Genomic DNA, 15271 nt, shown 5'->3' with positions numbered 1-15271 from the left:
TCCATGTCCTGAACTGCAGATTCCAAATCAGGAGCACTTCTGCCCACCCAAGACTTTACAGGAGTGTGACTTCAGCAGAGGTCCACCCCTAAAACTGCTCCCAGCATCCTGCAAAATAGCTAAGATTTCAATCCAGGAGCGTTTCTACTAAGGCTCCCTTCCCAGATTTTGGAGGAAGGCAACTACCAAGGACAGGGGTAGATGCATTGAAGGCTTGAGTCGTTCTGGAGACAGGCTGTGAGAGATGGGGGATGTTCAGCCTGGAGAGAAGGCCCTGGGAAGAACTCAGAGCCCCTTCCAGTGCCTAAAAGGGCTCCAAGAGAGCTGGAGAGGGACTTGGACAAGGGCCTGGAGGGACAGGACAAGGGGGAATGGCTTCAAACTGCCCGAGGGCAGCTTTAGATGGCATAATAGGAAGAATTCTTGGCTGTGTGGGTGGGGAGGCCCTGGCACAGGCTGCCCAGAGCTGTGGCTGCCCCATCCCTGGGAATGTTCAAGGCCAGGGGCTCGGAGCAACCTGGGACAGTGCAAGGCGTCCCCTCCACTGAGATGAGGTTTAAGGTCCCTTCCATCCAAAGCATCACATGTTTCTATGATGTGTACAACCACCCTCCCCACAGAGCCACAGACACAGGACCAGGAGCCACCAGTACAGGAGATCACTTTATTGAATCCAATGGTGTTAGACAGACGACTGAGAAGAGACGTGCCAGTTGGTGCGGGCAGTGTGGGCAGCAGGAGCTGACTTGGTGCAGGGCTGGATTTGTTTCTGTCTTTTCAGAATATCCTCAAGCCTTTTCCTGGCTTCCTTTTATGCTTCTTTTAAAATTTCTTTGAAGTAAAAACCAACTAATCGTGGAAAGAGTCCAGATGGTGTTTGTTTGTTCCCTATGATTGTTCCCGCAGCTATGTACAACGTGGGGCTGGGTCTCAACATCAGGTATAAAATGGAGCGAGTTTACAAACATGGAGGGTGCAAGGAAAAAGCAAAAACAGACAGGCAAGAGCAGTAGAAATCTGGACCAAAATCTTAAAGAGAAATTTAAAAAGTGCTATAAAACCCCTTGGCAGGAATACCATGCAGTTAAGAAACACAAAACCCAGTCCATTACACAGATAATCTAGAACAGGAATTTGTCCATTTAATCTTTTATTTAATTAAAAAAAGGTTGTTTGTGTTTAATAGAAAAAAGCTAAAATTGTAAGGTTCAGGCCACCAGGCAGCAGCAGCTCAAGGGGGCAGGAGAGTGAGGTGCTGGCATTGCACACCTCCAGCCCCTCAGGGGGACTCCCAGGGACCATGGGCACCTTTGGGAGCAACTGGCACCTCTGCAAGTGGCAGCTGTCCTTGTGGGGTGATGGGCACCTTTGGGGGTAGCAGGCACCTTTGGGGACAACAGGCACCCTCGGAGCTGTCAGGAAGAGGAGTTTAGAGCAATCCCTGCACCCCTTCCCTGGGGGCAGAGGGGCTCAGCTCCCAGCCAGGGGTTGGCCCCCAACAGCTGCAGCCTTGGGGACATGAGGTGCTTGGTGTGAGCCAGGAGGAATCCACCAGGACCTGGCCCCTCTGGGCAGGTAACCCCAGCCAAGGCCCCCACACATGCCAATCCCAGAGCCCACCTGCTGGCACGGCCCTTCTCCTTCCCTCAGAGATTCCTCCTGGATCACACCCCACCTGCTTCTCCCCTCCAGCTCCAGGGCCGAGGTGATGGGATGAGGGGCAGCTCCAGCCTGGGAGGGACGGAGCAAACCTGCAGGACACAGGCCAGGGATGCTCAGCAGTTTGGTCCAGATTTGGGTGGCTCCCCAACAGGTCAGAAGGGAAAGCTGAGGCAAGGCTGCCCATGGACTCCTGAGGCACAGGGCAGCCCCCAAAGGCGCATCAGCCCCTTCCCACCCCGGGCACCTGAGTCCCAAGGAGGGGGAGAGGGGCTGGAGGGGACAACTGGGTCCCCACTGCCAACCTCGAGTGGCTGCTGGGCCGGAGTCTCATACAATCAGAAAAGAAGTCAGCACAGCACAGTCATCACAGAGTACAAAAAAACCCAAAACCAGGGACAAGGCGCAGGGCCGGCCCCCCAACCCACACAGGGCGTTCCACGACGGATCTATGTACAACGAGTCCTCGAGTCAGCAACACAAAGACGGCGAACAGAAGCCCGAACGCCCAAGCCAGCGGGGGAGGAGCTGCCGGCGGTGGCCGCGGCAGGGCAGGGCAGGGCCGGGCGGGGCGGCCGGAGCAGCACAGGCTGCGGGACACGGACACAGGGCTGAGCACCACGGGCGGCCAGGGACACCCCGGCACTGCACCCCGGGCACAGGTGGCAGCAGCCCCGAGGGCACTGAGGGACACGCCCGTTCCAGAGGGTGAGGTGTCCCCACACCAGCACAGGGGGCTGAGGCTGCCCAGTCCCCAGCCTGGCAGACTGGGGACAGGGTGGGCTCAGTTGCTCTGGCCCTGGGTCACCTCTCCTCGTATGTCTCTCCAGGCCCCGATGATATGGGGGCTGAGCTGGAGGGCAGCAGGGAGGAGGGGCCCTAGAGCCCAGGTGAGCACAGGACAGGGCTGGGGACTGCAGCCATGGCAGGGGACAGGCCAGCAAGGGGGCTGCAGGCAGCAGTCCCAGCCCCTTCATTCCATCCCAGGCAAGCTGACTCTGGGGACAGGACACTGGAGCTGGAGCAGGCTGTGACAGCACTATCCCGAGCCACTGTGCCCCTTCCCGCACAGCCAGGGATTAAGGCACCACGGCAGCACCGGGGCTGACCCTCTCCATGGAGTCTGGCCTTTTACAATGTGGGATAAGGCCAGGAGGACACATGGCAAGCCCAGGTGCCCCCAAAGCACCAACACAGACCCTGCCAGGCTGCAGGAAGGCACGGGGCCAGGGGGAGCAGGCTGCAAGGGGAAACCCCAGGCTCATTGACCTGCAGCCCCAGGCCTGGCAGCACCAAGGGGATGGGAGGCTGGGTGGGGGCCCCCCCAGCAGGGGGACAGAGATGGCATCCAGCTGCCCAGGGATGGGGCAGCAGCAGCAGACTCCCCATGCCCAGCACCTCAGGGAGGGGATGCCCTGTGGCATCCCAGCCTGGTGGGACACAGCATCTGGATGCCCTGTGCCTTTGAGAAGGAGGGAGCTGCCCTGGGAGGGGCTGCTCTGGGAGCCTCCTGCTGCCACCCGCCTCCACACTGGCCTCCAAGTCCCACCTCAGCCAACCTGTGCGGCCCCAGGAGGTGGGTTCAGGGACTGGACATCATCCAGTAAGCACCAGTTTTATGACAGAGGTGGTTTGAGTGGTGAAACCAACAACTGCAAAAGAAACTAAAGGGGAAGGGCACTGCTGCCAGGGAAGCAGTAGGCACCAGACCACAGGCTCCAGGCCAGAAGAGCAAAGAACCAGAACAAAAAAAGGGACCAAAGCAAAGTCTGGACTCGGCCAAAGGAAAAGGGGAGGAAGGGACAAAATAAAATAACCAAAGCAGGGTTTTTGGGCTGTCCGTTCACAGCAGCTGCCATGAACGAGGAACAGGGAATGCAGAGAGAGCAGTGACAGCCACGCTCCCCTTGGCTGGCACGGGGTGGGAGCTCCACACTGGAGGCTCTAGTGGCTTTGCCTGGTGGGTGCAGAGGGAGCCAGAGCCCCCTGTGCCCATGCCCTCATCCTGCAGCCCCAGTTCCTCCTGTGCCCCAGCTGTGGCCCAGGTGGCTCCCACGGGGTCCCTGCCCCACGCAGGGGCCTTCCTGCAGCTCCCAGGAGCTCTCAGGTGCTCCCTGAGCACCCTGGGGGCTCAGCCTCAGCTGTCACCTTAATCCCAAAGCCCAAGAGTTTGCAATAGAGACAGAAAAAACCAAGAAGAGAAACCAGGATTCTCCTACTCCCAGGGCTGGGAGAAGAGATAGAACCTCATGCTCTTTCAGATGAGCCGAGTTTCCACCAGGACATCCCAGAGCCCTGCTCTTCTCCTCTCCGCTTGCTCGCCAGCCCCACGCTCCTGGATGCCAAAGGAAAAGGAGAGCAGCCCACCAGCAGCTCCCCTCCACCTGGGCTGGCACATCCAGGCCTCACAGAGTCGACTGCAGGTCGGGGTCCACCATGGTCTCACGGTCTGGAGACTCAATGTAGTTGGCAGCTTCCTGGAGCTTGAGCAGCATGGCCATCTGTGGGGACAGGAGGCCTGCATCTGACTGGAGAGGCCACTTGGCCCTCCTTGCCCTCCCACACCAGCCTTGCTGGGAAGCTCCTTAAAGGGTAAAGAAAATCCCAGAGATGCCGCAAAATCCCTCCCCTGCACCAGGATCCAGCCTCGGGCACAGCTGGAATGCTCCAAACTAAGTGTGCCAAAGCAGCATCAGCTGGCATCACCTGTGGCAGCTGATCAGTCAGCAGGTGAATCCAGGTGACACATCAGGACATGTAGGAGCACATGTGTGCCTGTCTGTGGCACCTGCCTGTGGACATGACACCTCGTGGAGTGTCACCTCATGTCCTTTCAGTAGCACACCCCCTGTGTCCCGGTGTGCAGCCCACCTGCCAGTGCCACCACCCCGCACCCACAGCTCCTGCCGGGAGCACAGAGTGTTCCTGCACCCCCAGTCAGGCTCTTTACCCCGAGAACTAACTGGGCACAGGAGCTGTGCCCTGCTCTGCCCCAGCTCCTCCCACCCCTCCTGCTGGCCAGCGTACCAGCGGGTCCGAGTCCAGGGAGCTGGGCGTGGTGTCCTTGGCGCGCTCCTCGGGGGGGGACACGGCGCTCTGGGGCCCGATGGAGGGCGGGGGCAGGTGGTACAGCTTGGACTGGTCCTGCTGCGCCGACGGCCAGGGCAGGGTGTCCCGCACCCACTCCACGGGGTCCTCCCAGGCCGCCTTCTGCCCGTGGACCTGCGGCAGGGAGCAAGTGGCACCACCTCCTCAGTACATGCCAGAGCCAGCAGTGTGGCACCCTGAACCCCCAGGGCAGTGCCATGTCCCACAACAGCCACAGGGCACAGGGACTGACAGAGATGGGACCTGCACCCACAGCCACAGTGCCTCCCCTCTCCCCCAGCCCACATCAGCTGTATCAGTGTCCCCAGACTGGTCTGCATTTCCATGTGCCAGCAGCACTTGCTACCTTAAGCCCATCTTTTGCCCCCTCCTGCAGGTAAGGGATGATGGAGTTGTTCCACAGGTCGATGAACCAGGTCCGGAAATCCTCAATTCCAATAGGGCAGGACAGAAAGAAGCAGGGACCTGTGGGGGTAAGGCAGACAGTGGAAATGGGAGCTGGGTCCACCCCTCCAGTCACTGAGCACTGAGGTGGGCACACCTGGCTGGCAGGCTCCCTTGGGAACAGTGACTAGGCACCATCTGCCTGCATAGAGGGCAGACAGCATCTCCCAGGTAAGGAAAAAGGCTGCCAAGTTAAATCTACCCCCCAAAAGCATGGGGGAAAACACAGCTCCTCCATGCCCAGGGAAGGGTGCTGGGAGGACTGGCAGCCTTGGCTGACACCCCTAGTGACAGCTCCCAGAGGAACACGTCACCCCCCTGAGCTCCTCTGGGAGGGTTTGGTTCCAGCCCCCAGGGCTCCTTGCAGCCCAGGGCAGCGGAGGAAGGCGAGGCAAGGCCGTACCGATGAGGAAGTCGGATGTGCTGTGCTTTTCCAGAAAGGTGTGCAAATGGTACCAGAGCTTGGGCACCCAGTCCAGCACCCGCAGCAGCTCCTCCTTGTTGGCATTGATGTCCGTGTCCGACTCCAGCAGCTTCCGCCGCAGGTAGCGCACCAGGAAGCCATTGGCTGGCTCCACGTTGTTGGAGAAGGTCAGCATCCTGGGGAAGGACTCTGGTGGTCAGGGCTGGGTCACCACACAAGCTGCTCTGCTCCCCAACACTCTTGGGGTCCCTCCTTGCATGCCCACCCTGCATTTGCCTGAGGCTGGGGAGTATCAGGTCCTTCTGGGATGGCAGGGACAGCCTTGGGGCTCAGTCCTAATCAGGGTCCCCACTCATAGGATGTGACCACAGAAGCACCCAGGGCCAAGTGATGCCTTCTGTCTCCCACAAGGATGATTCCCAGGGATGTACAATTCCTACCTGAAGCTGAGATGGAGGCCGTGGTTTGGGGTCATCTTCACAGGCTGGTTGGTAGTGCCAATGATGTATGGGCTGAGTGAGTGACACAGACAAGACACATGAGAAAAAGCCTCTGAGCCACCCCTGCCCAAGGCAGAGCTGATCTGGGCACAGCAGACCTATGTGGCCTCATCCCTCAGCCCAGTGACCTCGGTGGGAGCAGGTGTGTGCCATGGGGCTGTGCTGCAGGGGTGCAGAGGGGCTCTCACCATTTGTGGTACTTGCAGGTGAGCGCCCCGTTGACGAGCTCGCTGATGGAGCCCGCCTCGCTGAGGTCGTCCAGCAGGATCACCAGGGGCACGTCCGCCGTGCCCGTCTCCCGGTCGATCTGGTTGGCCAGGTTGGACAGGTACAGCTGTAGATCCTGGAACAAACAGGCCAGGTGTCACGTGTGGGGCTGTGGTGTGACAGCCATGGGGACACAGGGACCCACAGGGACGCTGCTGTGTGCCCTCACCTTGCAGGACTGCTGGTGCATGTTGAAGGTGCTGACGATGCCCTCGGTGACGTCCCGGCCCGAGCGCTCCACCAGGTACTCAGCCAGGCGGTTGGTCAGGTAGGTCTTGCCGGTGCCACTGGGCCCCGAGAGGATGAGGCGGCGGTGCTTCAGCAGGAGGCTGATGTAGTGCTGCATCATGGGCTTGGGGATGAGTGTTTCGAACACCAGGCTGTCCACGCACTTCTCTTTCAAGCCTGTGGGCAGGGGAGGGCTGAGGGTCCCACTGACAGCCTGCAGTACCCTGAGACAGCAGGGACACGGCCCAGCCATGGAGCCCCTCTGCCACACTGACCTTTGAGTGTCACCACGACGCTGGTCAGGCCCCGGCGGCACAGCGGCAGCTCCGGCGGCTCCGTGTCCAGCACCCGCCTGATGTGGCTGATGCTGTAGCCATAGACTGACTCGGTGCTGAGCCCCAGCGTGGACGCAGGATCCATCTTGGTGATATAATCCTACATGGAGAAGGACAGGGCTGTCAGTGCCCTAGCAGAGAGCAGCCACAAGAGAGCTGGGAGGACTGGGCCAGGGAATAGCAGGCCTGGTGGAGCAGAGACAAAGGATGGCTCTCTAGAGTGTTCTTCATGCTCCTACCTTGAAGACTTGGCAGACAGCCTCATCCAGCATCTTCCAGTCTACCTTCCCGCTCACCTTGGTCCAGCCCAAGAAAAACTCCTGCTGCTTGAGGTCCTAGGAGCCAAGGCAGAAGCATGCAGTGCTGCAGCACCATATCCAGCCCCAGGAGGCATCCTTTGCCTCTTTGTTGGGGCCATGAGATGGTGACAGGTCAGGCTCCCCAGACAGCCCCCACTCACCCCCTTGATGATGTGCTGTGGCGGCATGCGCACCACAATCCGCAGTGTCAGCTCGTCCTTCTGCGTGCCAGCGCTGACAGCATCCATGGGGGACATGTCTGGGGATGGAGCAGTGAGGCTGTGCTGGCCAGGGCCGAGCCACCAGGCCTGGCTATGCCCAGCCACAGGCAACCCTGCTGTGGATGACAGCGGCACCAGCAGCACAACAGATTCTCTGCTCACTCCAGGGAAGCAGCAGCACATTGCCACCACACACACCCCTCCCTACCCCAGCCCTTCCCCATCTGCCAGCAGCTCTCTCACCCCTACCTGCATCTCCCAGGCTGGGGCTGAAGGCGTGGCCAAGGGTGAGACCCAAGGAGCGCCGTGGTGAAGAGGAGGCCGACGTGCTCGTGATATGGCTGGGAACAGAACCTGGCACTGCTGAAGGCCCTGGGGCCACCTTGAGACGGTCGTTCTCGGCCTTCAGGAGATCCACCTCCAGCTGGGGCAGGACAAAGCAGGGCACGGGGTAAGGAGCTGTATGCCAGCAGCACCCTGGGGTGCAGCACAGTGGTGAGGATGCAGGGACTGGGGGCACTCTGGTACTGAGAGCAGCCAGGCTGCTGGCAGGGGTCCCTACCTGCATGTTGTGCATTGTCTCCCGCAGCTGCTCCAGCTGGTGGGCTGAGTTGAGTGCCTCCAGGCGGATGTCTGTCAGCTTCATCTCCTTCTCCCACAGCTCTGACCGCAGCTCTGACACCTCCTTCTTCTCGGGCTCGCCCTCGCTGTGGGCCTGGAAGAGCCTGGGCCAAGGAAGAGAGCAGGTTTCACACGTGTCTCCGGCAGCAGCCTGCAGCCCCTGCCATGGGCCCTCCCGGCCCCACGTACTCAGTTGTGTCGATGCCCACGGAGGAGGATGTGGAGGACTTGATGGAGGGTGAGGCAGTCTCTGTGGAGCCATGCTGCAGCTTGGGGGAGGAGGGGGCTGACGAGTCTGGCGTGGCAATCTCCTCAATGTCCGAGTAGGATGAGGCTGATTTGGGGCCCTTCTTGATGCTGAAGGCCTTATTGAAGGAGCTGCGTAGCTACAGGAGAGGGAAATGTTCTTGTTAGAGACAGTTTGAAGTGCAGCCTCCCAAGCAGAGACCTAGCCTAGTCCTGCCCTGTCTGTCCAGGACCTACAGACAATTTGAGCTGGGACCAGTACAACCACACCCATCACAGAGACAGCACCACCACCTGCAGGCGAGGGTTGCAGTCTAACCCTGCTCTGCTGGCAGTGAATGGATGGGGTGCACAGCCCTCTGGACAACGCTCACCCCAGCCCAGATGGCACCAGAGCCCCAGACAGTGGGACCCATGTCCTGGTCAGGATGTCTTCCAGCCCTACTGCCCACCAGCACCTACACCAGGCTGTTCAGACATGGCACCAGCACCCTGGTCCATCAGGAAGGGCCAATCCATCCCCACATTCACCCCACCACAGCCATTTCAACAAGAGGCATCTATTTACAGAGATGTCCCTTGCTCCAGCCACTGCAGAGCCAGGGTCCTGCCCCACACCTCCCTCTGCCCTGTGGATCCTGCTGGGAGCACAGAAGGGCAGCCAGCCCTCCACAGAGCATGCTGGTGTCTCATCTGAGCATGCAGCATGCACACAGCACACACAGAGCAGGGGTGGGTGAGCAGTGGGCTGGGGCCAGGGAGGGGGATGGACACTGTGCAGGGACCACACTGGACCCAAACTGGGTCCCTCCAACTGGTGGGAGAGCAACAGGATGGGCACTCTGGGCTCACAACGTGCCAGGGCCTGCTCCAAGGGAAGGTGGGAGAAAGAAGGGATGGAGGACACGAGGATCTGTCCCAATCCCCACAGGTACCAGCAGACTGCTCTTGGGTGTTCCCAAAAGCAGCAGCATTGCATTTCAGTGCAAACAAAGTAGGTATCCAGCTCTGCTGATGGTGGAAGCAGCAAAGCACTGAGACCTATGTGGGTGCTGACAGGGACAGAGCCACTTGAGACCACATCAGGCAGCTCCGGAGAGGCAGAGATGGGTGATGCACCCCAGTGCTCTCAGTGACACTGGCAGGGCTGCACCAGGGTCCCCATCCCAAAACATCCAGTTACAGAAGTCAGGAGAGTACCTGCCTTCCCTAGGCAAGAAGGGGACTGTTCCCACCCATGGGACAGGTCCCATCTGAGCCTTTCCTGCTGCCTCTGGCTGTTCAATCCCCTCCTTGTGGGTGCATATTTTATCATCAAAGGAAGCAGCCAAGGTGGGCACAGCCTGGCTGGGGACCCAGGATGGCCTGTGCTGGGGTTAGTGCCAGTGGGATGGATGGGATGGGAGTGTACGAGCACCGTCCCGTGAAATGGAGCAAGGGCCCTGGCTGGGCACAGCATGTGGTGGATTGGACAGCGTAGGACTTACCTCGTACACCTGGAAAAAAAGGGTTGAGGTCAGCATAGGGGGAGAGAAACAAAACAAAGCAAGACTTAATCACACATCCAGCTCACAGCTGCCTGGTGCAGGTGTCGGCCCTCCACACTGTCAGAGCCTGCGTGCGCAGGAGGGAAACGTGGGGGAATACACAAGGAAGCAGGCATGCAGGGCCAGGGCTGGGAAACTCCTCAAGTGGCTGGAGAAGTCCCAGCCAACAACTGAACACACAAATCCATGACAGTTACACTCTCCTCACTACTGCTGTCCCCAGGGGACATGGGGCACCAACACTACAAGGCCAAGGCAGACAGAGAGCAGCTGGTTTGTGGGGCTGACCCTGAGCAGACCCTGACAGTGACTCCCCAAGCCCCACTTCTCCTGCCAGTACCCCATCCAACCCACCCAGCTCTTCTTCTTCTTCTTCTTGGCATCAGCGTCCTTGCTGCTGCCGATGCTGGAGTGGCTGGTGATGCTGTTGAGGCTGGAGATGCTGTCAGAGGAGTTCTGCCGCTTGATGCGCAGCTCTGGGGTCCGCCAGACAAGCAGGAGAGATTGGGAAAGGAGGGTCAGCCACCTGCAACTGTCCCAAAGCCAGAGCATCCTACGGTCCCCCCTCCCTACACCAAATCCCTCCTCCCACTCAACACCTTCTGAGCTCTTGCAGTCACCTTGTAATAATAACATGGGGCTCAGACACACATGGGTGCTGCCAGAGATGCTCACAGCACACAGTGCCCTGCTGCTGTCCCAGGCCATCTCCCTGACAGCCCCTGGCACTCATCTGGGTATTTGGGTTAGAAACAGCACTCATGCAAACAAAGTCAAGATCAGCAGGTAAAACTGGCTGTTGGCTAAGGGCCTGGCAAGGAGATCTCCCAAAACTGACAAACAACCATTCCCTCACATGCCAGCACTCCCATGGTGACAGCTCTGGCTGTCCTCACAGCTCTGCATCCTGGTATAAGATGCTCAAGGATCCCAGGTGGGAAAAAACTACTGCACAGGGCACCCTGCCTCCAGATGAACTTCCCCCATGAGAGGGACCCGTGCCAGTCCCAGCACGAGTATACCAGCTCAGGAAGGGCTGCAGCATCATGCCCTACCTTTGGGGGTGACATCAGTGCCATTGAGAGCACCCTGGATCACAGCCTGGGCCTCCGAGTTCTTCTTCTTCAGGAAGTCAATCGTCTCTCGCAGGTCCAGCAGCTCTGTGTCCTGGGGCAGCAGAGTTGGGAGCCATGGAGCATGTCCCGATGGTGAGGAGCCCACCCCAAGAGCATCCTTGGGGCAATCAGCCAAGGCCAGCATCCCCCAGCCCAGGAGCCCCACTGAGCACGTCACACACCCACCTTCTCCTCGGCGGTCTCGGCCAGGTGCCGCAGACGGGATGTCATGCTCACCAGGCTCTGCTCAAAGGCTGCCACCAGGTTGGCCTGGGAGAAGCGGAGAAACAGGTGAGCCCCCACATTTGGGCAAAAACCCATGGACAGGTGAGCACCCACTGCCAGGTGTGGGATGTAAAAGGCTGAAGGGGAAATTAGGGCTTCCATGGGCACATCCAGCACCAGCTCCGTGCCCTGCAGGGAGCAGGGTGCCCCACAGGGGCTCCCACAGGACTCACGTTGGCAGACAGCTGGGACGTCAGCGTGGCCACCTTCTCCTGCGAGGACTCCAGCTCACGGCGCAGCTTGCGGATTTGCTACGGGGAGAGGGCGGGGAGATGAGAGGGGCCAGGCACTCGCCCTCACTGGGGGCAGGGGCAGCCAAGAGCAGAGAGGGTGGGCTCACCTCAGACTGCATCTTCTCCTCAGCCTGGCAGCATGAGAGCAGAGAGGGACAGACAGACAGAGGAGGCAGTCAGGGGGCAAGCGAGGCACAGACAGGCTCAGCACCAGGCAGAGGCATGCACAGAGCCCGCCCCAGTCCCACCCGGCCCCCCAGCCATGCACACAGCAGCAGCACGGAGGCGGCTCTTACGGAGGAGTAGGTGGAGGACGCGCTGGAGGCCAGGGACAGCACTGATCCATGAACTGCAACACAGGAAAACCCAACGTTGTCAGGGTGCCCTGCAGAGCAGCACCCAGGGCCTACAGGTCAGGGCACAGCTAGTGACTGGGCTCTCAAAGTGGAGAGCTCTGAGGTGGCCTGGGGGAAGTATGGGGTGGGATAGCAGCTGCTCAGTGCTGCCTGTTTCTCAGTGCGTGCCTGGTGGCCTCCTTGGGCACACAGTAATACCTTCCACCTCCACCCTCCTCTCTGGGAAACCTGGAGGCTCTGCTGCCCTCCCTGTCTGCTTGGATCCCCTCCTCCTCAGTGTCACAGCACCCTGGGGGCAACCGAAGAACATTGAGACCCACAGGGGTCAGGGCAGACCCAGGGCTGATGCCAGCTGAGGGGTCTCCAACAGACCCCACAGCGCTGCTGTCCCTGCTCTGGCGCCAAGAATAGGACACAATGACCCATCCAACAATGCCATAGCAGCACCAGTAGGAAGGACAAGGGTGCAGGGAGCCCCACCAACCCTCTGCAGCCTCCTCTGCCTGGGCAGGAGTGCAGCACACTCTCACCATCGTCCACAGGGTCCCGGAAAGAGCCCGAGCGGATCATGCCCTTGGGCTTGTCGGCCAGGGAGAGGGTGCTGCCCATCTGGGAGGTGCTGTACAGCTCAAAGGTGGAGTCGTGGGTGGGGATGCTGTTGGAGCGGGTGATCCGCGGGGCTGTGGTGGCAGTGGGGCTCACTGCAAGGAGAAAGCGGGGAGGAGGCAGGGTCAGACTCACGCTGGGAACCTGGCATCAGGATGGGGAAGCAGGACTGGGAGAATCCACGAGAGCTGTGATGCAGTGAGGAAGCAGGGATTGTGGTCCCAAAGCAGGGAGGGGCCGGGGAAAGCTAAAAGGCAGGTTGATGCTGGGAAGACCTGGACACCAGCACCAAGGTAATCATAGGGCTGAAAACAAATCCACTGCCCCAGGGCCCAGTGAATACCACTATGCCACAGCCTAACACCTGCAGGTGCAGGAGTGGAGCCTGCTGCCCCAACCTGTCTGCCTGGACCCCCCCAAACCCTCCAGGAACATGCAGATCCTGGTCAGATCAGGGCAGGGCTTACTCCTTGCCTTGCCAGGCACCCCCAGAGTAGCACCTCTGGCCTGAGGCCCAAAGGTGGATGAAATGCCCTGAAGCAGAGGTGATGGACACCCCCGGTCCCAGTCCAGCACCCAAAGCACCAGGTGCTGGTGTTGGTGGTGTCAAGGGGACAAGCAGCACCCAGGGGAGCACCAGCACATCAGGCAGGGAGCACGGGGAGCAGGAGGGAAGGGGCTGGCAGCAGAGGGCACTGACCAATGCTGGTGAGCGGGCCCTTCCCGACCAGCGCCATGGGGAGGGCGGGGGGCGAGGGCAGCTCCTGCTGCTCATCCGGCTCGGGGAGCCCGCTGACCGCGTGGGAGTGGCGCCGCTCCTTGGCCTCCTCCTGGGAGTGGAGCTGGTACCTGGGAACCACAGACAGGCACGGTAAGATCAACCAGCACTGTCCAGCTCCTGCCCACCCCACTGCAGCCCAGCTTCCCTCGGCTCAGGGGCACTGCCCTGGAAAACCCTGCCTTCCCACCCAGCACCAGCCAAAAGTGATTTGGGCTCTTTTACCTCAACCCCTTCTTGGGAAGCGTGTTCCTGTCGCGGTTGGCACTGGAAGGGAAGGAAAGATCAGTGACATCCCTGTGCAGACTAGGGAAGGAACCATGGGGATTGAGCTGCAGGAACAGGGAGCTTTTCCCTAGAAATGCGGCAGGAAGAGACTCTGAAGCAGGCAAAGGACATGGCAGAACAGCAGGGAGTGATGAGAGCCCATGAAGGAGCTGCAGCAGCCCACCAACCTCCTACCAGCCCTACCTGTCCAGATGTGTGAGCCGGGGACTCCCAGTCCAGCCCAGCTCTCCTGCCTCTTCTTCTTCCTCTTCCTCCTCTGTGCTGGCAGGGGGTGCAGCAGCAGGGGCGGCGGTGGTGGTGCTGCCCCCTGAAAAGGCACTGGGCAGGCTCATGGGCATCTGCAGGGATTCCATGCTGCGGTGTAGGCCGGAGAGCTTAGGATACATCCTGCCCTCCTTGGGGACACTGAAGCCACCCATGAGCTCCAGGCCCTGGGAGAAGCTGGCCGAGTTGATGTTGAGGATGGGAGCAGGGCTGGGGCTGAAGCAGGGCGCGAGGTGCCCGCCAGCGGGGTGCAAGTCCTGGAGCTTGGAAGTATGCGGGGTGTGCAGCTCGCTGGAGGAGGGCAAGTCCAGGCTGTTGGAGTTGACCTTGTCCAAGTTGGCCAGCGAGGGAGGCTTCACATAGGTCTTGGCAGCCGCTCTGGAGGGGAGGAAATGGGTAAGGAAACAGGTGAGACTCAGGTGCTGGCGCTGGGCACAGCCAGGCCAGGCACCTGCTGCCCTCGGGAGGTGGAAGGACCGTACCTGAGAGGTGTAGGGGGCAGTTCGGCCACCTTGGCTGCTGGCGGGAGGTTGGCCTGGGCTTTTGGGGTGCTCTCAGGTGAGCTGGCACTCTTCAGGGTGCTGCACTCGGAGTCAAGTGCCACCGCCTTGGCCTTGGCCTTCTCCTTCTCACGATCTGTCTGGTTCACAGGGGCTGGCGTGCCACGGCCAGTGCCAACCTTGGATGGCTCCTTGAGCCGCGACACCGAGATGCCAGCCTGCTTGGTGCTCAGCATGCTGGGGTCAATGCTGCTGCTGACCGGCCGGGCTGCGCTGCGGCCCCCGGTCACACTCATGGAGCTGGACTTGGCCGGCCGGGGCAGGCTGCGGTACTGGATGTTGGAGCGAGCCCCTGGTGCCAGGAACCCCGGCTCAGGTGCGTTGGAAACGTCGAGGCTCGTTTTCCTCCCACTGACTGGCTTAACAGGAATGCCAGAGCTCTTCTGGACCTTGCCGAGCGTGGCCGAGCCCCCAGCCTGCATGACAGTGGCCGTGCCAGTGGCAGGAGCCGGTTTCTTGTAGCCAAAGGAGCTGGAGGATGAGGGGCGTGCAAGCCCTGATGGCGGCTTCTTGGCGTCAGTGGTGCGGTCACGGCCGGCGTCAGAGGAGGAGCGCTGCAGGCCCGTGTTCTTCACTGACAGCTTGCTCTTGTCAGTGACTTTGGTCTCTGGCTTGCCTGGTGGCAAGAAGGACAGGTCAGTGTCCCTGGAGGCTTTAGGGACCCTTGGAAGTGAATGAGCCCAAACAGGACATGGGCACCAGAGATGCAGGGATGTGACAGAGAAGGGATATGCCAGACCCTTGGTGCACTCAACAACCCCCTAGCCTGGTGTGTGCCATAGGGCAGGCACACACCCCCAACCTGCCTGCAGCCTGCATCTCAGCCCTGGCTTCCTTTCCAGCCCACACCCAGCTCCTGGGTCTGAGCACAGCCACAGGCCATCCCA

At 60.4% G+C, this 15271-nt stretch overlaps 1 protein-coding gene across 3 annotated transcripts in view; it reads right to left on the bottom strand.

Moving 5' to 3' along the window:
* Positions 1-650: 650 nt before the first annotated feature.
* Positions 651-15271, bottom strand: part of NAV1 (neuron navigator 1) — a 68891-nt gene continuing 54270 nt past the window's right edge. For 2 of the 3 annotated variants that reach the window (XM_056511452.1, XM_056511453.1), the window contains 23 exons: positions 14307-15000; positions 13744-14202; positions 13498-13539; positions 13195-13343; positions 12419-12589; positions 11829-11881; positions 11473-11550; positions 11201-11284; positions 10955-11066; positions 10254-10375; positions 8296-8492; positions 8048-8210; positions 7735-7909; positions 7426-7523; positions 7205-7300; positions 6906-7065; positions 6572-6807; positions 6324-6478; positions 6076-6147; positions 5615-5811; positions 5114-5232; positions 4687-4881; positions 651-4160 (listed from right to left, as the gene is read on the bottom strand). In XM_056511452.1, coding sequence (XP_056367427.1) covers positions 4065-4160; positions 4687-4881; positions 5114-5232; positions 5615-5811; positions 6076-6147; positions 6324-6478; positions 6572-6807; positions 6906-7065; positions 7205-7300; positions 7426-7523; positions 7735-7909; positions 8048-8210; positions 8296-8492; positions 10254-10375; positions 10955-11066; positions 11201-11284; positions 11473-11550; positions 11829-11881; positions 12419-12589; positions 13195-13343; positions 13498-13539; positions 13744-14202; positions 14307-15000 — 3923 coding nt within the window. In that variant the 3' untranslated portion in view covers positions 651-4064. Of the gene's footprint in view, positions 4161-4686; positions 4882-5113; positions 5233-5614; positions 5812-6075; positions 6148-6323; positions 6479-6571; positions 6808-6905; positions 7066-7204; positions 7301-7425; positions 7524-7734; positions 7910-8047; positions 8211-8295; positions 8493-10253; positions 10376-10954; positions 11067-11200; positions 11285-11472; positions 11551-11639; positions 11664-11828; positions 11882-12418; positions 12590-13194; positions 13344-13497; positions 13540-13743; positions 14203-14306; positions 15001-15271 lie in introns of all 3 variants that reach the window. The other variant, XM_056511451.1, reaches the window with a different exon arrangement.

The sequence above is a fragment of the Oenanthe melanoleuca genome, chromosome 26 (assembly GCF_029582105.1).
Source record: "Oenanthe melanoleuca isolate GR-GAL-2019-014 chromosome 26, OMel1.0, whole genome shotgun sequence".
Taxonomy (NCBI): domain Eukaryota; kingdom Metazoa; phylum Chordata; class Aves; order Passeriformes; family Muscicapidae; genus Oenanthe; species Oenanthe melanoleuca.
The sequence above is the reverse complement of the archived record's forward strand: the minus strand, read 5'-3'. Positions and strand labels throughout refer to the sequence as shown.